This window comes from Convolutriloba macropyga, chromosome 4, assembly GCF_964194025.1.
Source record: "Convolutriloba macropyga chromosome 4, txConMacr16.3, whole genome shotgun sequence".
Classification (NCBI taxonomy): domain Eukaryota; kingdom Metazoa; phylum Xenacoelomorpha; order Acoela; family Convolutidae; genus Convolutriloba; species Convolutriloba macropyga.
In genome coordinates, this window is record NC_134471.1 from 44,859,164 (window position 1) to 44,881,193 (window position 22,030).

A 22,030-nucleotide genomic window follows, 5' to 3' on the forward strand; every position below is an offset into this window, starting at 1 on the left:
AGAATTATTGATCCCATATAAGTCGCCCTATCTATCTTAACTACAGACCAGCTCCCTTCCTATCAAACCCCTGCCTACCCCGTCCCCCAACCACCTACCTATATCTATCCTCTATCCCACTCCTATACCTATCCCTCATATCTACCCCCCCCCCCCAACTATCTAACCACCAACCACTCCGTACAACTACCTCCAGCTAACTTACCATTCCCCCCCCCCCCCCCCCTCACCAGCATACCACCTCCATTCCTAACAATTTGTTGTTTCTGTTTTCGAACGTTGAACTTAATACTAGCTCATGTAATACGGAAATTAGGAACCGCTACCTACCTACCTATCTACCTCCTGCCCTACAGACCTACCTCCCCCTCATCTACCTAGCTCCCCCTCCCCAACTTCACCCTCCAATTCCACCCTCCCCAACTCTACCTTCCCAACTCCACCCTCCACCTCAGCCCAACCTGCCCCCCCCCCACCACCTACCCCCTGCCGCCCCCCAAAAAACTACCCCCCTTCATCATCCTCCCCCCCCCCCTCCCAGACCCCGAAACTTAAAGCTCTGTCATCATTTTCTAAAACCATGCCTACAGTTTCCTTAGGCTATTAATTTCCTTGTTAGTAATTATATTGCACGAATATTCTATTCATTTAAGGTATCCTACGTGTACGTGCTGTTTTTTATGCAAAATTTTTGCTTGACCATTTGACTTTTCGAGTAACTTTTGCCCCTTGAGTTTTTCGTTTTGCGTTTATTCACAGTTTTAAGCAGCTCAGCTCATGCGGCGGCCGTTCACTACTGAAAGTCAAATGAAAATTGCGCCAAAATGGTGTAATTTTTTTTCATTTTAAATTTTTTAGTGACTATAGTGGGATATAATAACCTTTAATGACGTCATTTGTAACCCCATACTGATTTTAGTTACCCCCCTCCCACCGACTGAAGCTGGCTGCAATAGTTTAGAGCTCCCACTAGTCGTTCGGAAGCAATTCTTCCGACGTTAGTCGGTTATTTTTAGAAAATTATTTTGGAACTGCTGGTAATATTCAAGGTAGAAAAATTGAAATTTTACTTTTAGTTTCCCCTCCTTATTTAAATTTAAGACACCCCCCACACCTGCATAAGGACCCCCTTACTCTGCACACGCTGCCTAACCCCCCAAGCTACCTACCTAAATATCTCCATCCTACGTCCCCCCACCCCCCCCCCCCCCAAAAAAAAAAAAACTTACGTACTCCCCCCAGTGGGCTACCCACTTACAAATTCCACCAACCCAACAAACGCCCGGGACCAACAACCCCCATACCACCTAACAATCACACCCCACGTATTCATACCACTAAAAATTAAAAATTGTGTCTGCAATTTTTAAAACAATTTCTATTATTTAGAATGTGTAGTTATTAATAGCCGCCCTCATCTTCTCAGCCGGCTATTATAGCGCTCCTATTTTTTTTACTTCATCGAACTTTTTTTCGCTTTACCATTTTGCCGCTTTTTCGATATTTTGCATGAAAACTTTTTGACTTCTCTAGGCTAGTTTCTCTCTTCTCTCATTCTGCTAAAAGTGAATTTGAACATCAGTTGCTCAGCAAAGCAATTCAAAATGAACAGAGTCAGTATAAAAATTGAAGTCAGAAATAGAAACCGGATAAACCCATAAAGTCCAATTTTAGATGCCTGCTATTTGAACGTCGTTCCTATAAGTCTTAGTTACCATCTCTTATGTTTATTGGTATTGATAGTAGCCCCTGTAGCCTCTCTCTAAGAAACAGAAGTATGTTCAACTACGAAATGCCATCAAAATAAATCGGACTTGTACAAAATTTTTTTTTCAATATCTTCTATTCGTTCAATCCCAATCATGCTTATTGGAATCCACGGCGGCTATTTTCCGGCAATCTGCCGGGTATGTTTTCTACTTTTTCTTTGATATTTCTTATTTAGGCCAGGAAGGTTATTTTGATTGTATCTTTGAGTCGGTTCAGGTGTTCTACGGGCTGTTTTTTGCTGAAGCAAATCTGTTCATGACTTGAATTTTGACTTCTTTCTTTTGTAACGTTTAGGTCTGTTTTTGAAGGTTTAAATCTGTTGCCGAGCATTGAACTTAACAATTGCTTAGTTTATAACGTATAGTAATTGAAAACTGCTTGTAGTGGTCATGTTGAAAAGGACTTTTGGATGATCCCATATAAATCCCTGAAACTACACACCAACCACATACCTGTCAAACCCCCTGCCTACCTAGCTCACCACCACCTACCTGCCTACCCCCCCCCCCCCTCAGCAACCCTCTAAACCTATCTTCTAACCCCCCGCACCTACCCCCTGGGAACCTGCCTACACCACTTCCCCGCGTAGCTTAACACCCCCCACTTACCTACTTTTTCACGCTTGACTTCATTTTTAAGACCGATGTTGACAGCTGATTGTACATAGCCCGTGTAGCGTAGTGTTTTATGTCACCAACTCTCGTCGAAGACATTTGCTGGTTTGAACCCCTCCCCAGTCTGAACGTTTTGCACCATAAAAGTCTCTCTAGCCCTTCTAAATTGTTTGCCTCGCCAGTCGTTGGAGAACAATTCGTCCGATGTTAGTCGGTTTCTTTGTTTAAATCCTATGAGTGGCATATGACAAACCCTCATTAGATCATTTGAATCACTTACAAAATTATAACCGCGCCCTCTTCACAGACGCAAGCTACACCCCGCCGCCTGTAAGAGGAATTCGATCGACTGTAGTTGACTTCGGACTTGTTCTTGTCTGAGTTGAAGCTATGCACATCGTTGCAAGTATTTGTTTCGCAATATCTTTAGATGTAGCTGTGCAAAGGGTACTGATTGTATATTATGACTGTTTCTTGGATATGAGCGGTTTACTAGCGCCTATTTTGAGCGTTATTAATTGCTCTCAAACGAAGTTTGTAGCAATTATATTAGTCCTGTTGGTCTTTTTTTTATGCGATTTTTCGCTTGACCGATTTCTCGTCTGACGCTTTTGACTTTTCGTCCTCAAAAACGGGATAAACAGGTAGCGCCCAGCGGGCATTAAGTGCTCTTAGAGCCTTTCAGCTCTGTTTCAGCCCAAACTGTTTTGGAGACTTATACTTATGGTGTGATGGGCGGTTCTAAGGGGTTGAGACACCCCCCCCCCCCCCCCCCCCTGTTGACCCCCCACCCCACTATTGCCGCCACCCCCCACCGCGCTGTTGCCCCCCCCCCAACCCAGTGTCCCCCACCATCAGCCCCCGGTGCACCCCCCCCCCCGCCCCCCGTGGCTAGCTACTGACGAAGCCAACCGCTCGCCGGTCGTTTGAGAGCAATTTGCCCGACGTTAGTCGGTTATGTTTTTTACATTAATCTTATTCACGTTTAGAGTCTTAAAAGTATGAAGGTAATTGATTAGTGGAGCAAATCCTAGATGTGCTGAAATTGTAGTTCCTTGGAAATATGTTGCTTGCCCTTTCTGCCTCGATGAGCCATGCAGAAAATTAAAGTTATTCCTTGAAATCCGCATTCATCCTGACCTGCGAATCGGAATTTGGAACCCAATTGGGTGGCTCAAATTTGAACCCGTATTAGGAATGCGGAATCGTTCCTTAACAAAATTTTTGCGCAATTTGCCATTATGCCATATTTGAATCAATTCTGCGATATTTTTAGATGGAGCTAATAATCGAGCTGATAAAATTGGTAACCATCTCATTTCAATAAGACATACTTCTTTTTGTCGGAGTCATTTTTTCCTAAGCTTCGACCGTGACTTAATTGGACGCTACTTGACATGTCTAATTAAGCAATGAAGAAATTCATACGTGCTTGGTGTTGCAGAGAGCTAAGAACGTGCAATCTGTCGAGTTGTGATTCAACAGTTTAAGTGATTAGCAACCAGACTATTTTTAAGCCTAAATGATTCGAAAATGAGGCGACAGAACCTGCATACGATGTCAATGACATACTTACTTTTAGAAAACCCTAAAACTCATAGTCAAATTCATACATAATTATTTGTCCGTTAGAATTAACGATTGTCCAGTTTCTTCGGTCATTTAGACGAAGAAAGAAACACCGATAAGAAAGTCTTAGCAATAATCCCAGGCTGTATTTTTAATAAAGCGCAAATGTTTAAGATAGAGTATAGCGCAATCACACATCGTTAATTTTAATGAGAGAATGCAGTAAGATTACCATTACGCTAATTAACATCGATGGAATTTTTAAAGTGAGGTATGAGAAATCATGAAAACTCAAGTCACCGTGACTTGGTCTGGGTGTTCTTTGGTTAGTATTTTTGTTTTGTGATATAATTGATCTCGTACAAGCAGGTTAAACAAGCGCATTACAAAGATAGTTTCCCTGCACAAGCTGTCAACGATATCTCAGCCTACACGCGCATCGAGTCTTGACAAAACTGTAATCATCGCTTAAGATTAGCTATCATTTGTGGTCTTATTGGAGCTATCTGTAATTGGTATCAGTTACATTAGCTCACCCAACATTAAGAGTACAATCGTGCGACCACAGCACGTTCGACTGCAATATTTGAAATATAACAATTAACGGGAAATTTAAGAAGAATAGTAGTTTTCGTTCCGAATTGGGAAGTCGCATCAAATTACTTGAAACAAAATTGAACTGTGAGCAGACAAATGTAACCATTATTTAAAGGCACCAAGATTTAAAAATCCTGTGTCCAAATTGACATCAATTACTAGTGGAAGAAATAATGTCTGGGTGCTTTTCGCCGGGGAGTTTTGCTGCTTGGGACTTTCTGGTTTTGTATTATTTTGTCTGTTCAGCACGCTGTAATGATAAATATAGTTTGACATGAATACGAGAAAATATTGGTGTTGTTACAGGAGCTAGAAACAAGGCAGTTGAGCTTGAGGATGTGAAATTCCACCAGTGTGTAAGACTGTCTCGCTTTGACAATGACAGAACCATCTCTTTTGTACCTCCAGATGGAGAATTCGAACTCATGTCTTACAGGCTAAACACACAGGTTGGCAATTGTGCTTTTTTTTAAAAAAAACTATGTTTGGCGAAGTTGTGATCGAATGATTCATATAGTTATTGACAATAGAGTATACAGTCACGACTCGAAAACTGCCGTGCAACAAACTTTTCGAGTTAAATATCCATTATGCGCCTGCGCTAGGAAAAATATGAAATACTACCACTAATAAAAAATTGTGTAATACAGAGAAGCTTACAACGTTACAAAAAGTTTTTATAAAATTTTTGAACTTTCAAAATACAGCCATTATCCCTAACCCTGAAAGAAGTTACTTAATGGTCAATGAGAATCATGTTGATGAATCATGCTGATACAGGAAAATGTAGGTGGCTTTCTTTTGGTGATCAGAGAAGCTTGAAAAATTTATAAGTTAGAAGTTGACAAGATAGTATTCATCTTTTTTGTGATGCATCAAAATGCTACCCCCATGGTGCTTGTTCTATTGTCACGAAATAATTTCGAGACGATTTTTGAAGCACTAAATTAGAAACAATTGTTTGTCAGTCATCTCAGGAACTGACAACTTGGACAATCTGCAGCGTAATTGTTCAGCATAGTAACACAGCGTGGTTTACGAAGTACATTTGAACCACCTTTGAAATGAGCAGAAGAGTTCACTATCAGAAGCCAATTCCAGCCTGATATTTGAAGCACTTCTCAGTTCAATTTCCAAGTGCCTAAAGAACATGTTCGCACAAGTAAACATAACTTTGTTGTTTGTTCCAAAAATCAACCACAGCTACTGGAACGTGTCTAAGCAAGAATTCCAGGACTCAATGTCACTGCGTTATGGTTTACCACCCGTGAATTTTCCCTCAAAATATGACGGAAGTGCCGATGAATTTGATGATCCGCACTCGCTCATGTATAGGATGGAAGACTCAACTTTTTAGTCTCGCTTTGCACTTTGCCCAAAAAGAGCCGCTTATTTGCACTCGAAATCAACGATGGGAATTATTTTCCGTGGGGATTTCGTTCCTAGAGCCGTCCGTTAACATTCTATTGGGTAATCCCTCTTTATGTTGTTTTTTCCAATTTTAATTAATTGGGAAAATTAAATAAGTGGTGGGTTGAATAAAAGCTTTGAACCCGAATTTTACTCTCAAGATTATTGGCCTAAACTCAAAATAATATTAGCAAAAGCAGCCTTTTTATGATCTCCGATTATTCTTCAAGCATAAGTAAACTTTTCAATGCCATAATAGCCTATTGTAGTGTTGTTTTTTTACTAAGTGTAAGAGGGTTCTGTGGCATATTAGGTGTCGTGTGTTAGGTTAAAACAGTAATGTGCGTTTAGGTGAAACCTCTGATTTGGATCGAGTCTGTGATTGAGCGACACAGCCACAGTCGAGTGGAGTACATGATCAAAGCCAAGTCACAGTTTAAGAGACGATCCACTGCCAATCATGTTGAGATTGTGGTTCCAGTGCCGAGTGATGCAGACTCCCCCAAGTTCAAGACTTCAGTGGGAAGTGTCAAGTACATCCCAGAGGACAGCACTGTCGTGTGGTACATTAAGAGCTTCCCAGGTGGAAAAGAGTTTCTCATGAGGGCACACTTTAATCTCCCAAGCGTGGAGGCGGAAGAAGACGAAGGTAACTTAATTTAGCGATAGTTCAGTTTTGCCAATAGAAACGAGTCCTGTGAACAACAATTTTGCTCTCAGAAAGCGCGGCTGAAGAAACTGTTTTTGCGCAAAAATAGTTTACATAGTTTGATCTTTCTTTACATAGTTCGAGCACTAGTTTGATCTTTTTCACAAGAAACTGAAGCTTCATGAAGAAACGTTGCAAATTTCGGTCATCTTCAAACCTGGTCAATGATATCAATCATTTAACAAAAACGACAATTGTTTGCTACCTGATCGGAGTCTGGGAAATTCAATTGGTTTCCAACAGCACAAGTATGCATTTTAGTAGTCAGTTGCGGTTGTGACTAACAATTAATTTTTTCATGTCTTTGGAGTAGTTCTGTCTGTTACGGTGCAACCTCTTCGCCGTAATGGTTTTTAACCGGGATTTATTGTTTCACGTGGCATAGTTTAAGTATTGAAGGCTAATCCGTTTTCAGGGCGGCCACCGATCCACGTGAAATTCGAGATCCCATACTTCACAACATCGGGTATCCAGGTGAGGTACCTGAAAATTATCGAGAAGAGTGGATACCAGGCACTACCATGGGTCAGATACATCACTCAGAACGGAGGTAAGAGCTTTACAGTTTCAGAAGTGCTATTAAATGACATTGGAGATATTCTATCAATTTTGAGACGCCATGTTGTGCGTAAGTACAAAGCCGTACTTTACAACGCTGAAAAAAAGTTTTTCCAGTTCTGAGTTTTTTACCACTTCATATTTGACTCGTAAGTTGTCAATAACTGCTGTCAGCCTCTCAACGGCTCTTATTTAGGCGCTCTTCTTCTTTTTCGACTCGAAGAAGAGTATTGGAAACGTGTCTTTTTTCAAGCAATTTTATTGAAGTGAATTTTGAAGCAGGCAATGGAGAGCTCTAAAAGTTAGTTAGAGTGGTTTGGTTGCTGCACAAAATTGAAGAGTGGGGCGAAAAGTGAGTGTTTTTGTCCATATTGCTGTTTTCGAGAGCTAGAAGTTCCGGTGTTGAAAAATTCCTGATCGAAGGAAAATTTTTTCACTTGCGGCTGAATAAAGCATTTTTTAAGAAAAAAGTGGTCTTTTAATTGCTCTTAAACAAAGTTCATAGCAATTATTGTAAACGTGTGTGTCTTTTTTTATGCAAAATTTTCGCTTGACAATTTTGACTTTTTGAGTGACTTTTACGCCCTTGACTTTTTGCGTTTCGCGTGATCTAAAATTCTCTCTCAATAACTATTTCAAGCAGCTGAGCTCAATTGGCGGCAATTTAATACTAAAAGTCAAATGAAAAGTGCGCCGAAACCAGTGTCATTTTTTACTTTAAATCTTAATAGGGGTGTATGTTAACCTCTAATTTGGTTATTTGAAGCCTACTATTGAACTTCTTAGTGTCCCATTTAGGCGCCCCTCCCTCCCCCCCCCCCCGACTGAGCAGGCTGCAATTGATTAGAGCTCCCACTAGTCGTTCGAGAACAATTTTTCCGACGTTTAGTCGGTTATGTTTTTTATTGCGGCTATTATTGGGGACATCATGGTTTTTTTACAATTCAAAGAAATGGAATTGTATTGGGGCGCTTTTTTTAAAGATCTGTTCACACTTTTTCGTGATTTTTAAAGTTAAATTGGAGTAGTGATTTTGGTGACGCCGAAACAGCAAGTGGAGCAAAAAGCGAGTGGTTTTGCTGCGTGATTCTTTTTTCCTTTTCCTTCTAGTTGTTAATTAGAACGAGAAAACGGTGTATGAACAACAATTCGCTTTCTCGCTAGTAGTTTTTTGTTCGCACGCGGCATTTTGCGATTTTTTAGATAGAATTTGTGTCTAAATGGTTTTTCCCAATCCAGTCATTTTATATTCTAGCTCTAGTGTTTTGTTTAGTGAATGAGAATTCTTTGAATTATCGGTCAGAACTTGTCCTGCTATGTTTTTCATTTCGTAGTCTCCATCGATGATTCTTGCGACCATTGCTTTTTCCAATTTGAGTGGCTTCTACTGCTTTGCAGTTAGTTTGTATGCGTGACGTCATTTGTTCTGCTTTTAATTCATTTGCGTGACTTGCCTCACTCAAATAATTGACTGCTGAACTCACTTAATGAACTTTGAATTTTATGAACATTTACTAGTTAAAGCTCAATAGTGTACATCTAAGTTGTGCCAAACGTATATGCGCTAATTCTTGAGTGTTACAGTATTGAGTTTTTGATTTCGAATATTAACTTTGAAAAAGCTCTATCAGGGCCTTTTCTGTATAAAGTGTATGATTCATAAATGTTTCAGTCCGAATCTAACCCAAAAAGTCTAGTGGTCTTTTAAAGGACTGTCGTTAATCTGTCTATCTTATTTTTTTAGTTATTAATAGCCGCGTCAGCAATTCCAGGCGGCTAATATTCTGCTCCTTTCTTTAATCGTCTAACAGATTTTTTTCGTCTTACCATGGCTTCTTGGAATTGACTTTTTCAATGACTTCAGTGACTTCTACTGCTTTGCAGTTAAAATTTGGTGTTCGTGACGTCAATTCTGCTTTTAGGTCAATTACGTGACTTACCTCACTCAAAAAATGACTTCTGAACCCAATTACGGAACTTTTAATTTTTATGATCATTTACTAATTAAAGGTCAATAGTGTGCATCTAAGTAGTGCCAAACTTATATGCCTTAATTCCTGAGTAATAGAGTCTTGCGTTTTAATATCGAATATTAATTTTGAAAAAGCTCCGTTAGGGCTTTTTCCTTGTAGAGCAAAAGTGCCTCATAAAATGACAGTCCGAATCTAACCCGAAGAGTCTAGTGGTCTATTAAAAAGCTGGTGATCGATCTGTCAATCTTATTTCTTTAGTTGTTTCAATTCTTGGTGGGCCACAAGCGGCTAGTTTCCGACAATCTCCCGGCTATGTTTTCAATTCCATGGAAGGTCACAAGCGTCTATCGCGGCTAGTTTCCGGTAATCTGTCGCCTATGTATAAAGTGTTTAGTTATAATATTGTATTGGTTTAGTCTTGTTTTGATAGTAGTTTGAAGTTTTTTCTATTTTTTTTTCGCTTATTTGGAGGATTTGCAATTCATTTGCTGATTTGCAGGCCAATTTTAGCCATTTCTTACTTGTTTTGTTTTATTGCTTTTAGTGGGATTTTAAACGATGCTTATTACTTAAGGAGTTGTCAGATGTCACGTGATTACAGTTTTGTTGTTATCAGACGTGTTTCTGCTGAGAAAAATGAATTTTATTTTTCTCTAATTTGCTGTTTTTCGTTTTTATTCTATAATGTGAGAAAAAAGTTAACCTATTATAACTCGATTTTTGTTTTGCGAGTAATTTAATACTCTTATTTGACTAAAGGTGCTTTTCTTTGGCTTTTTGTGACCTTGTAGAATAAAAAAATGTAGCAATAGTTTTTTTATAGTTTGGTTCAAAATCTTTTGAAAGAGCTTTTCTGCTTGATTTGATTTAATTAATTTTGCAGTTTTTTATAGGCGTTTAAGCAGGTACTAGTTTTTGACAGGGTAGTGTTTTCTGGCAGAGATGGCTTTTCGAGCTATTTCCGGAGCTTTTCGAGCTATTTCCGGAGTTGTTTTGTAATCTTAGGCAAATTTCTCAGCCTTTTCGGAATCTCATCAACCTTTTGCATAATTGTCGTAAATTTCGGCTTCAGCTTTCAGCCGTTGTTTTTGTTGACTTTGATACCTTTTTTGATGTTTTTTGGCGAATTTTTGAGTCTTGTCTTTTTTTGTTGCTTTTGTTGTGTTTTGTCCCTTTTTCACCTAACGACTGAAAATGGTTTTTATGACTTTTAAACCAAAAGTTATTTTGGAGCGCGTGAAAAATTTTGCAGTGGTTCGGTTGAAAAAAATTGAAAAGTAGGGCGAAAATTGAGTGGTTCATACCCCTTTTTTCGAGAGCTAGAATTTGAGGTGTTAGGAAAACTTTCTGATTGAGCGAGATTTTTTGTTAATTCGCGGCTAGATCAAGCATTTTATTAAAAGTTGTCTTGTTAAGATTTTTAGGTATGATATTGTATCAATTTTAGTTTTGCTTTGATATTAGTTCGGTGATTTCGTGTGATTAATCTGAATTTTTTTTTGCGAATTTGGAGGATTTTCAGTTAATTTGCTGATTCTTGGCCAATTTTGGCCATTTTGCGCCTATTGTTTTGTTTTGCAGTTAGTGGGATTTAAAAAGAAGCGATCTTAAGAGTTTTTAGATACCAAGTGAATGCAGATTTGTTGGTATCAAACCGTTTTTGCTGAGAAAAATGAATATTTTTAAACTGTTTTTCTTGATTTTTTACAGTTTCTTTTGTAATCTTAGACAAATTTCTCAGCCTATTATGACTTGCCTAGTCTTTTGCGAGCATTTCAGTACTCTTATATGCCTAAAAGAGATTTTCTTTGGCTTTTTGTGACCTTGTGATATAAAGAAATTGGCATTAATTTTTTTTTAGTTTTGGTTCAAATTCTTTTAAAAGAGCTTATTTCTGTTGGAATTGGATTTAAAGATTTTTGCAGTTATGAGGAGTTTAAGCAGTTACTAGTTTTTTGAAGGGATAGATTTTTCCGCCAGAGATGGCTTTTCAAGTTGTTTCAGGAGTTCTTACGTCTATCAGCGCGGGACAATTTGACTTTGCAAATTATTAAAATTTTTTGAAAACACGATTATGCAGTAATTCTGGAATCAGGCAGATTTTAAGACTAGCGTGCATTTACTATTTAATAGCCGCCCCATCTTCTCAGCCGGCTATTAAAGCGCTCCTATTTTTTACAATTCAAAGAATTTGAATTGTATTGGGGCGCTGTCTTTTTTTTAAGATCTGTTTACACATTTTCATGATTTTTGAAGTCAAATTGGAGTAGTGATTTTGGTCACGCCGAAACAGGAAGTGGTGCGAAAAAGCGAGTGGTTTTGCGGCGTGAAATTTTTTCGCTCTAAATTTAAAGTAGAGTGAGAAAACGGTGTTTGAACAAAAATTCGCTTTCTCGCTAGTGGTTTTTTGTTCACATGCGTCAATTTAGCTTTGATTTTTTCTGTTTTTTCGATTTTTTGGATCGGATTTTTTTCTAAATGGTTTTCTCAATCCGTTCATAGTCCTTTCTAGGTCTAGTTTTTTGTTTAGTCAATGAAAATTCTTTGAATTGTACGTCAGGACTTGTCCTGCTATGTTTTTTACTTCGTCGAATAAAAAAATGTTTCGCTTTACCTCATTTTGCCACTTTTTCAACATTTTGCTTGAAATCTTTTTGACTTCTCTAGGCTAGTTTCTCTCTTCTCTCATTCTGCTAAAAGTGATTTTCAACACCAGTTGCTCAGCAAAGCTATTCAAAATGAACAGAGTCAGTATAAAAAATTGAAGTCAGAAGTAGAAACGGGATAAACGCATAAAGCCCAATTTTAGATGCCCGCTATTTGAACTTCGTTCCTATAAGTCTTAGTTACCATCTCTAATGCTTATTGGTATTGATAGTAACCCTGTAGCCTCTCTAAGAAACAGAAGTATGTTCAACTACGAAATGCCATCAAAATAAATCGGACTTAAAAAATTTTTTTGTTTAAAAATCTTTTTTTTTCAATATCTTCTATTCTTTCAATCCTAATCATGCTTATTGGAATCAACGGCGGCTATTTTCCGGCAATCTGCGGGGTATGTTTAACTTTCTAATTTAGCAGGAGCTTGTATATTTTCAAATATGGAACTTGGGGACAGCGCAAGTTAAGCATTGATTCGATGAGAAGTTAATAACTTCGATACATTGTTTAGCATTTTTTGATAATTTCTCGCATCGTTGTAATTCCAATTGATGACGGGAGAAGTTTAAGCTGTTTTTGTAATCATGATTTGTTGATCCTGTTTTACTAATTTTTTACTGATGCCGAAGCGATAGATGGTGGGAGGCTCTACTACTGATGTGCTTTTTCCTCGAGCGCTGTGCTCATTTGTGCATTTTTTGCTCAGCATAAAAAAAACCTTTTTGTGGTCCGATTCGAAACATTATCTGCGGAATCTTGATTGAGCGCGATTTTTTTTCTTTTTGCCAAGTTTCCTTTTTAGTTCCATGGAAAGCCTCTATTGGTTGTGGTCAGCAAACATTTACCAAAGCTTAAACAGTTTAACGAGTTGGGTACCTTTCACTGATCTTTTTGGAAAATACTGTACTTTAAACTTATTTTTCTGATACTAAAATTAATGTAAATTTTAGCGATCTACAAGATATATTTATTTTTGAACGAGTGTACGGAGTGATGAAAAATTGTAGAGCCATGCAGTTCGTCTTCTCAAATGCAATCTCAATAATAATAATTTATCTGCCTCTGACGTTCTTTTCGACAACAAACTTTTTTGAAGTGAAGCAAATTGTTAATTCGCTCTCGAGTTCAGATTATGTTCGAAATTTACGTATTACGTATTACTAAATTTAGACATGAGATAACTATGATTTGCTTGCTCTCTCAACTATCGTTCAGCTTAGTTAGCGAATGAATTGAGAGAAAATTGAAAGGGAATTGTGAATTGTGAGGCTGTAGCGCTACTAGATAATAATCCCCCCCGGCCCCCGTGGAGAAATGCATTTGTTGTGGCGGTGCTAGCTTACTACTACATACAAGCTCTGTTCTTCTACGTGGTGTGTGTTTTAAAGCATACACGAAATTGTAGCAAGCAAGGAATTATATATATCGTACTATGCTTTCAGTTTTTCCTTATAATGTAGATTTTGCTCAAATTTCTGAAGTTTTTTCAGTAATTCTGACTCAGAGAGAGCAAAAATAAAATCAAAAGCTGAAAAACGAAAAAATTCTGATGTTTTTAAGAGTATACCATAGTATAAATCTCGATAAAAATGTGGATTTAATAAGGAATATGTTGTAAATAGTTGGAGCTGTTCAAGTTGGCTCAGGGAAATGCTCTTAAATTGGGATCTGATAAGGACTGAATCATACTTACCTGGCGTCGGCCGTCCCCCGATCAAGTAGAGGGGTGGCCCAGGGCGAGGCCTCCGCATTGCACTGCGCGGAGGTTGACCCCTGCGATTTCTCCAAAGCGAGAAACTCGGACGCACAATTTCTTCGTGTTGGGACTGCGTTCGCGCTTTCCCTTACAAGTTCCGAACATTCTGCATCTTCAAGTGGGCTGCTTAACTTGATGGTTGTCCTTGGTCTCACTTGTCCTCAAGTATTTTTGTGCTAATTATTCAGCAATTTGATGGTGTTTGAACACGCCGTTTTTGCCATCTTGATTGGTTAAATTTTTCTGTAATATCTCTCATCTTGCGAGAGTTAATTTTAGATTCAGATTCTAAATCAGGCGCAGTCTCCTCGACGTTTGAATGAAGTTAATTTGGGGGGTTTTTTGCAACCAAAAACATTTGTTTTGCATATTTTCAGTTTAAAGGATAATAATATTGGTAGTATTTTCTTCTCACAGGATACTCCTTGGTTACAACACCAGAAGCTAATCATGTTCTGTCAATTTTGCTAACATGTATTAGCAAATTCGAATCCACTTTTCGTAATCTACTTTATAGATGCTCATTTTTGTTTGAATGTTTTAGATTATCAAGTTAGAACCAATTGACTAGACCAGAAGGTGGAGGAGGAGAGGAAGAAACTGAGACTAGCTGCTATGGGAATATCTCCTCCGCCTCTTAACAACAACAACAACAACAACACAAATATACATGCAACCGAAGGCTACAGCAGTGATACATTGGTGACCAGTTTAGAGGGACAGTCAATTGATAACAGTGAATATGATCACAAATCAGCCCAAGTAACAGTCAGGTCGGCAATCGCAGACCCCCTTTGTCAGATTGATACTTCGCCCAATTATCCCGTAGTTTAACTGTAGACAATATACCCCTCATCCAATGACAACTGAAAACTGTTTTGCTGTTGACTGCGGACAAGTAATCCCCCCCTACCTAACCTCCAGTCAGCATCAGAACTGATTCAGAACATTTTTTTAGAGTATCATCCACTTTCAGTACTGCCAAGTTAGATCTACCATTTTTTAAGTTCAAAATGCATAAATTTTAGGCTTCTCCATCATTAAGATAAAACAAAAACATTAATGATTTTCGGGTCTCTGAAATGTGGAATTGAAATTCAAACGAATTTCAGTTTTTGGAAACTTCAGTTGGTTTTAATTAGATTTGGGGCTTTAACCGTGTCAACACTGTACAAAATAATACGAAAAAAATAAGGGTTTGGTCGAAACTTGGTTCGCTAAGTGTAATATGTAGATGTTGCCAGTTACTATTCGTTTTCCTATTATTTAAATGATATCACAAACCTGAAATTATATTTTGTGCTTTTGTTCTAAGAGGAGTATGAAAATCACTTTTTTGAAATAATATTAACTAGCAAAAGTTGTAGAAAGAACATGATGGTCATAATTGTTGAGTAATACTTCTCTTAGAGCTTTGTGGTTTAAATGTTTTAACTGTATATTGCGCCTGTGTTTCAGTGTTTAAATTGGGAACATTGTTTTGTATTATACATTGAAAATTAATTTATGTAAATTGTTTTCTGAGAAATTTTCCTCAGCATTAATTGGTTTTGATAGAAAATTTAAACTTCTCGCATTATGTAACTTGAAGGTTTTTTTTTTCAGGTTGTGATGTTTTGAGCGAGTTTTTGAAAAATTTGACATACAGACATCCTTTCATACAATTCAATTTATCCAATTTTTTTAAACCCTTTCTCTTTGCACAAATCAATGGCTGCATCAATTGGTATGAAAATGGCAGATTTGGGTGCCAGTTCGCGTCGACAGAAGATCAGCTGGCTGCTTCTGGTAATCTACCTTGGAGCCACTTTCTGTTTCATCCACTATCTCTTCGACATAAGCGACCAGTACTCCCAGTTGGCCCTGGACCATGCAAAACACTTCCGCAAGAAGGACCGCCAGCTGTTGGGATTATACGATATGATTGCAGAGCATTTGTTCAACGTACCTTTCTCATGGTGGCTTGTGATCCTACTCGTGCCTTATATCTCCATTTTCCTTCTCTTGATTACGTGCACTCGTGCTAACTGTGTTCTAATCGGCAATGGAGAAAACTCGGGTAAGTTATACGAAACCCCTTCAACAGTATATTTCATCAAAATTACGACAGACTAAATGATATGTCATAGTTGTAGCACATCGACTTTTGGCCATGTTTTCTAGTTATAGCTGCGAAGCTGTAAGCTGAGCAAAAGCTATATTGCGGTGCTCTTGGTGTTTTTTGTTTCGTCGTCTGACGCCTTTTTCGTTTTATATTTGTTCACACAGCAAAGCTGAAAAAGTCAAATTTTCTGAATGACTTCTTCCTCTCACTAACGGCATTTGCGCGCGTGACGTCATTTCTCACTCGCTTTATCAAAAGTTTTTAGTTTATTTGCGTGATTAAATTTTGATCATACGTGACTTACCTCACTCAATAAAATGACTTTCGCACTTTAAAACTTAAGTAATTTGAATTTGTTTAAGGTCAAAGGAACTCATATGTGCAGTAAAGGTCCCCAATAAGAGGCTTCTGCGGAATGAATTTAAACAAGCTTTATTAATTTATCGCTGAATGTTTTTTACCTAGTTTTTTGAGCGGCGTCGATTTTTTTCAATTTAGATCTGTATCTGTTTCTATCTCTATTATATGACACGCAGGTCTATTCTTTCGCAGCTATTCCGGCAATCTGCCGGTTATGTTTTTAATAATTAGAGATATAATCGTTTTGTTTAATAGCCGCCCTCATCTTCTCAGCCGGCTATTATTGCGCTCCTATTTTTTTACAATTCAAAGAATTTGAACTGTATTGGGGCGCTGTGTTTTTTTCCAAGATGTGTTCACACATTTTTCAACGACTTTGATCTTTCAAAACGGGATAAACAGGTAAAGCCCAGCGGGCATTAAGTTTCACTAGAGGCCCAAAGAGGGCTTTAGTAGTCATTCAAGTGCTTAGAGTGGTACAGCTGCTGGGATGGCCTTAATTGAAGGTTAAAAGGTCGTTTTTAGGAGTTTTTGGGCTCAAAATGCTGCAATTTTTTATGTTTTTTTTTGTGATTTTTTTTAGTTTTTTGTTTGATTAGTCTTAGGTTGAAGTTTTTAAAAGTTGAGGAAGCCCCTTTTTTGAGACAAATTTACTTTTTATGACTATTTTATGAGCTATATGTTTTGGTATTACAAACACAAACACGCAAAATGATACTAATTTTTGCAATTTTTTTCAAGTTTTTTTGAAAATTTTTGTCATTTTTTGAGTTTCTCCAGCTTCAGGGGCCAACTGATCTCCTTTGAGGTTCGATAATAGGACACTGCATAGTTTCTAGTAACAACGGATTGGTTTTCAACATTTTAATGTCTCAAATTTTAGCACATTTTTGATAAAATTTGCAAATTTTTTTAAGGTTTTCTAAAGTTTTTGGTCAGTTTTTCGTATTTGTCCATTCTCAAGTACCAAAAAACCTATTCCATGGTCTGATGAAAGTTACTGCATGATTGTTAGTTTCAATGGATTTGTTTTCAACAATTTAACCTTTCGAATGTTAGAAATTTCTTGATAAAACTTGCAATTTTTTTTAAGTTCTCCAAAACATTTGTCTTTTAGTCAGTTTTTTTCTCACCTCAGTAGCCAGCTAACCTCATCGAAGGTTTGATAGTATGTTATTAAATAGTTGCTAGGGGGCAAGTAATGGTTTTCTACATTTTATTTGAACGAATTTCTATTTTTTGAAAATTGAAAATTTTTCTGAAAATTATTGCCTATCGGTCTTTCAGCCCATGAATTTTTGAAGGCTTGGAATTGGGTTACGGGAGTGCGTCTAATAGCCTCTAGATACAAAGAAACGATTCTGAAGATTTTAATATCACGATTTTCCGTAACGTTTCATTAAAATTTGCAATAGATCTTTTTTTGAATTTTTCTGTCATTTTCGAGTTAATCGATCTTCAAGGGCCAATGAATTTCTTTCAGTTATTGCAGATATAATACTGGACCAATTTCAGAAGAAAAATTTGGTTTTGAACATATTTTTGAAATAGGTATAATTAAAGAGATCAAATTTTGCCTTAGGGGTAAAAGCTTCTAGAGTTTTAGCAATTTTTGCTCAGTTTTTTTGATTGTCTTAATTTCTGTTTTTTGGAGATGATTTTGTTTCTGTTTTCGCTGGCATTGTTCACGTGATCTGCTGGTCAGGTAGAGTACGTCTAAGTTTTTCATTCAATTCTTTGAATTGTATTTCAGGACTTGTCCTGCTATGTTTTTTTACTTCGTCGAACTTTTTTTCGCTTTACCATTTTGCCGCTTTTTCGACATTTTGCGTAAAATCTTTTTGACTTCTGTAGGCTAGTTTCTCTCTCATTCTGCTAAAAGTGATTTTGAACATCAGTTGCTCAGCAAAGCAATTCAAAATGAACAGAGTCAGTATAAAAAATTGAAGTCAGAAATAGAAACGGGATAAACCCATAAAGCCCAATTTTAGATGCCCGCTATTTGAACGTCGTTCCTATAAGTCTTAGTTACCATCTCTTATGCTTATTGGTGTTGATAGTAGCCCCTGTAGCCTCTCTCTAAGAAACAGAAATATGTTCAACTACGAAATGCCATCAAAATAAATCGGACTTAAAAAATTTTTTTGTTTAAAAATCTTTTTTTTTTCAATATCTTCTATTCGTTCAATCCCAATCATGCTTATTGGAATCAACGGCGGCTATTTTCCGGCAATCTGCCGGGTATGTTTATTAGTCCACACCAAAAGCGTTCCCTGTCAAATTTGTTTCATTGAACAGACAATTACAAGTACCAGATTTGGCGCTGATAAAGTAGGCCATGCTTTAATTTTGTCTTTGATTGCTGTTTTTTCTTAGATTGATATGAAATTGTGTGCTATTCTTAAAGAATAACAGCGTCCCTTATTCAGCAGGCTATTAATGATGGCGGGTGCTACTCAATTTAACAAGTTAAGCGTATAATGATAATGTGATAAGGGTTAAAGGGGTTTTTCCTGGAAAACCGCACGTGAAAATGAGTAATTGCGCTGAGTGAAACAATAAAGGGCTGACGAAACTAAATATCGGTTTTGTTCAACGGATCTTTTTTGGGAAAGAGATGAAAGCGTACGAGTTGTATTGAGAAAATTGATCGATCACTTTAAGTTTGCTATATGGACATTCGAATCTGTTCCTCTGTTAAATAAATTTCTTGGCTTCGTAAGCAAATTCGGCTTTCTTCTAATTAATGCGAAGAAGTCAATTCGGCTGATCAGGAAAGTAGTTTATCAGAAACTGAAGCTGATGATGGTTTCTTGTTTCAATCTAAAGAGTCCGGATGTCCGGAGAGCCTGCTTGCTGGAGTGTGCTGTCTGAGCAATAGCAACAAAGGAGTCACAACACCATCCAGTTCCAGTAACAGCTCTAAGCAAATGAGTGGATTTGGATCTTCAAGTCAACACCAGTCAGCTGCAGGCAACTACCCTGCTGGTTACAAACAGCACCCTCTGTCCAGCCCATTTGCAAACGCCAAACTCAAATAACTTACCCAAGTGACCCTTTCACCTAGGAGTTCTGGGTTGTATTGTATATTGTAATGTGAACTGTCTTCTGCTGCAGTACTGAGTTGGTAGCTGCATCTAGTACCGAATTTGTAGCCAATTTTAGCATTTGAGTCCAAAGGTGTATCTAAATTTTACAGTTACTTAGCGTGTGCTATAGAGCTTGTAAGTTAGTGATTCAGCTAATTAGTTTGAGCGTATTTGTAATGGACAAAACCAAAAAACTTTGATTTACTTTTGATACAAAACCGTGAATAGATTGATCTGAAATTAATAACAATAAAATGCAAGGTATTGTCTGATAGTTAGATGCGTAAAATCTACAGGCGAAGTCTCGAAATCAAGAGAATAAATTTAGATATACCGCTGCCTTAAACTCAAAGCATGTTTGCACTCTGTTTTTAAAAAGTAAAGATCATATTGAAACTTAATACGAGAGATAATAGTGGTGGACCACAGTTACTATTCTTAAAGTTATTGAAAATGTATTAAACTGAAATTAAACGATTACAGATTCGGTATCAGATGTAGAGGAGTACCCATATAAAGGAATAAATGTATTTTTCCGTCTCGTGTTACACGTATAGCTCAGTTATAGTCTTAAGTTGAGTCGATACGTTTTGAGGCATTGGGGGACAGTCAGAAATTCTTGAAAAGTCAGGACTTAACTGTTTATAGTAGTATTATAACTGTTTGTGATAGATAATTGTTTAAGTTGAAGGACACAAATGTTTCACGTCAACTAAGAGGTACCCTTTCTGACTGCCCTTGTGTACTCGTATCCAACTGTAACAACGAACATTAAGCATATCGCCATTGTAAATAATTTCCATAAATTTATACTCTGTATTTCCATATCTTTATTTTCAATCTTCTCTTGTTCGCGTTATTTGGCTTACCTATTGTGTTCGTTAAATCATTGTTTGCTCGCAATTAAGTTCATCAATTTTTGATGACGTGAACACCAATAATGTAGGGTTAGTGAAGGTTTGGGAACTGTTTCCTTGATTCTGCTTGGGTGCTTAACAACGACCGCCTTTTCGGCCTACACTTTTTAGTCGACGGCAAAAAACAATTTTGGGCGACAATTTACAATTCGTTGATTTGGAGATCTATTTATTAAACGCTGATATATAGGCTCACATTTCCTGTTAACAATCGTCACCAATGTCCCGAAGTTATCGGCAAAATTTTTTGCTGTGGTTTCAGCACAGGAATTTACGAAGTTAGTTAACCCTCATCTAATCCTACGATATATAATCCGTCTGTCGATATTCATTTCTACTTACAAATTAGTTTTTGGTGCGTATTTTGGCTTCTCACTAGTGCGGGGAAATTGTACAGTTCATATTCTGGTTTATCACATTGAACACTTTGTAATTTAAACCCTGTCTGAAATGTTTTCGCGTTTTTACTCAGCTCGAATGCTATTCATTGGAAAATGAGTCGGAGGACCTACGGGGACCTGTGGAAAGTTTATAGAATAACCACTGCATTGCGTGCAATCGGTTCATGCAGGTTTTCAAAAATAAAAATGCAGCAAAGCAGATACAGGAAACTCAAATCGGGTGAAAACAACTTTCATATTTTTAAACTGCAAATTGAACAGCAGCGAATACTTTATTGATTGATTCGAAAGCAACATTTGGTTTCTAGTTGAGTGCGTAGACTGGCCGCTTGAAGGAAGAAATTTTTTGGGATTGTCTGAGCTACAGAGTAATGTTATGAATGGAAATGGATTCCAAAATAATTTTCTGCAGCAGATTGTACCAACAAAAGAAGCAGAAGGCAAAATATCTGGAACAGAAGAAATTTAAAAAAAAACAAGCTACACTTCCGTCTAAAATTGAATTTTGGACTGCATAGGTCAAAGCCATAGAAAAAACGGACAGAATATACAGTGAGATAATAAAAATATCTTAATAACTTTCTCCATAGAAATTTCAAAGCTACGTAGCGCATTGTAAGAAGTTGTGAGACACAATTAAACGGAATGATCGCAATATTCATGTAAGTCTCAAAGTTGAACGTAGAAACAATGATTCAGTTAAAAAAATGAAAATCGAACAATGTCACAATTTTTAAAGCCTTATCGTCATCAACCCAAGAGCACACAGAAATTTCATAACTTCCTCAACAGAAAAATGAATGCCCCCATAATGCTTGAGTTGTGATTAATTGCTCTCAAACAAAGTTTGAATTATATCAATTCTGTGGTCTTTTCAATCGCTCTCAAACGAAGTTAGTAGCAATTATATTAGTCCTGTCGGTCTTTTTTATAGCCGCGAAGCGATAGCTGAGCGTAGCTATATTGCGGTGCTCTTGGTTTTTTACAATTCAAAGAATTTGAATTGTATTGGGGCGCTGTCTTTTTACGACTCGAAGAGGAGTATTGGAGAAGTCCTTTTTCTTTTTTTTAATCAATTTTATTGGAGTGATTTTTGAAGCGGGAAGTGAAAAAATTTGGAGTGATTTGGTTGCTGAACAAAAGTGAAGAGCGGAGCGAAAAGAGAGTGGTTTTTTGTTCATACCGCTGTTTTTGAGAGAGCGAGAAATTGATGTGCGAAAAAATTTTCTCTCAGCGAGCGAAATTTTTTTGTTCACGTGCGGCTTTTAAAAGCAGTTTTTTTTGCAATTTTTCTTGTTTATGAGGTTTGATTATGATATTGTATTGGATTTGGGCTCATTCTGATAGAAATTGAAGGTTTCACGTAGTTAATTTGAGTTTTATGCAAATTTGGAGGTTTTTGATCAGTTTTGCTGATTTTTGGACGAAATTCAATGTATTTTGGACTTTTGTTTTGTTTTACTGCTTTAAGTGCAATTTGCATAGAAGCTCGTTACTCAAGGATCATCAGGGATACAATTTGATTACAATTTTGTTGTTATA

At 37.3% G+C, this 22,030-nt stretch overlaps 2 protein-coding genes and 1 non-coding gene across 5 annotated transcripts in view; all 3 read left to right on the forward strand.

The window, feature by feature from the left end:
• The window catches only part of LOC142337702 (AP-1 complex subunit mu-1-like), a 250,656-nt gene that overhangs the window by 56,586 nt on the left and 172,040 nt on the right, over nucleotides 1-22,030 (forward strand). For 2 of the 3 annotated variants that reach the window (XM_075387149.1, XM_075387150.1), the window contains exons 8-11: nucleotides 4,857-4,999; nucleotides 6,312-6,609; nucleotides 7,085-7,219; nucleotides 14,162-14,301. The exons of the other annotated variant lie outside the window; for it this stretch is intronic. In XM_075387149.1, the coding sequence (XP_075243264.1) occupies nucleotides 4,857-4,999; nucleotides 6,312-6,609; nucleotides 7,085-7,219; nucleotides 14,162-14,184 (599 nt within the window). In that variant the 3' untranslated portion in view covers nucleotides 14,185-14,301. Of the gene's footprint in view, nucleotides 1-4,856; nucleotides 5,000-6,311; nucleotides 6,610-7,084; nucleotides 7,220-14,161; nucleotides 14,302-22,030 lie in introns of those variants that run through there. 3 annotated transcript variants of the gene reach the window in all.
• LOC142338722 (U1 spliceosomal RNA) lies at nucleotides 13,547-13,707 on the forward strand. Its single transcript, XR_012759006.1, has one exon. It is a non-coding gene; the product is annotated as a U1 spliceosomal RNA (small nuclear RNA).
• LOC142338447 (lysosomal enzyme trafficking factor-like) lies at nucleotides 15,227-19,290 on the forward strand. The gene is made up of 2 exons (XM_075388212.1): nucleotides 15,227-15,676; nucleotides 18,911-19,290. Exons 1-2 carry the CDS (start codon nucleotides 15,328-15,330, stop codon nucleotides 19,120-19,122), a joined length of 561 nt encoding a protein of 186 aa, XP_075244327.1. The 5' UTR covers nucleotides 15,227-15,327; the 3' UTR covers nucleotides 19,123-19,290.

Excerpts from the sequence above, each read along its gene's own strand:
- LOC142338447 (XM_075388212.1), top strand. The coding sequence starts at position 15,328 with ATGGCTGCATCAATTGGTATGAAAATGGCAGATTTGGGTGCCAGTTCG. Across the intron at positions 15,677-18,910 it reads CGGCAATGGAGAAAACTCGG|AGTCCGGATGTCCGGAGAGC; the intron begins GTAAGTTATACG and ends TTCAATCTAAAG.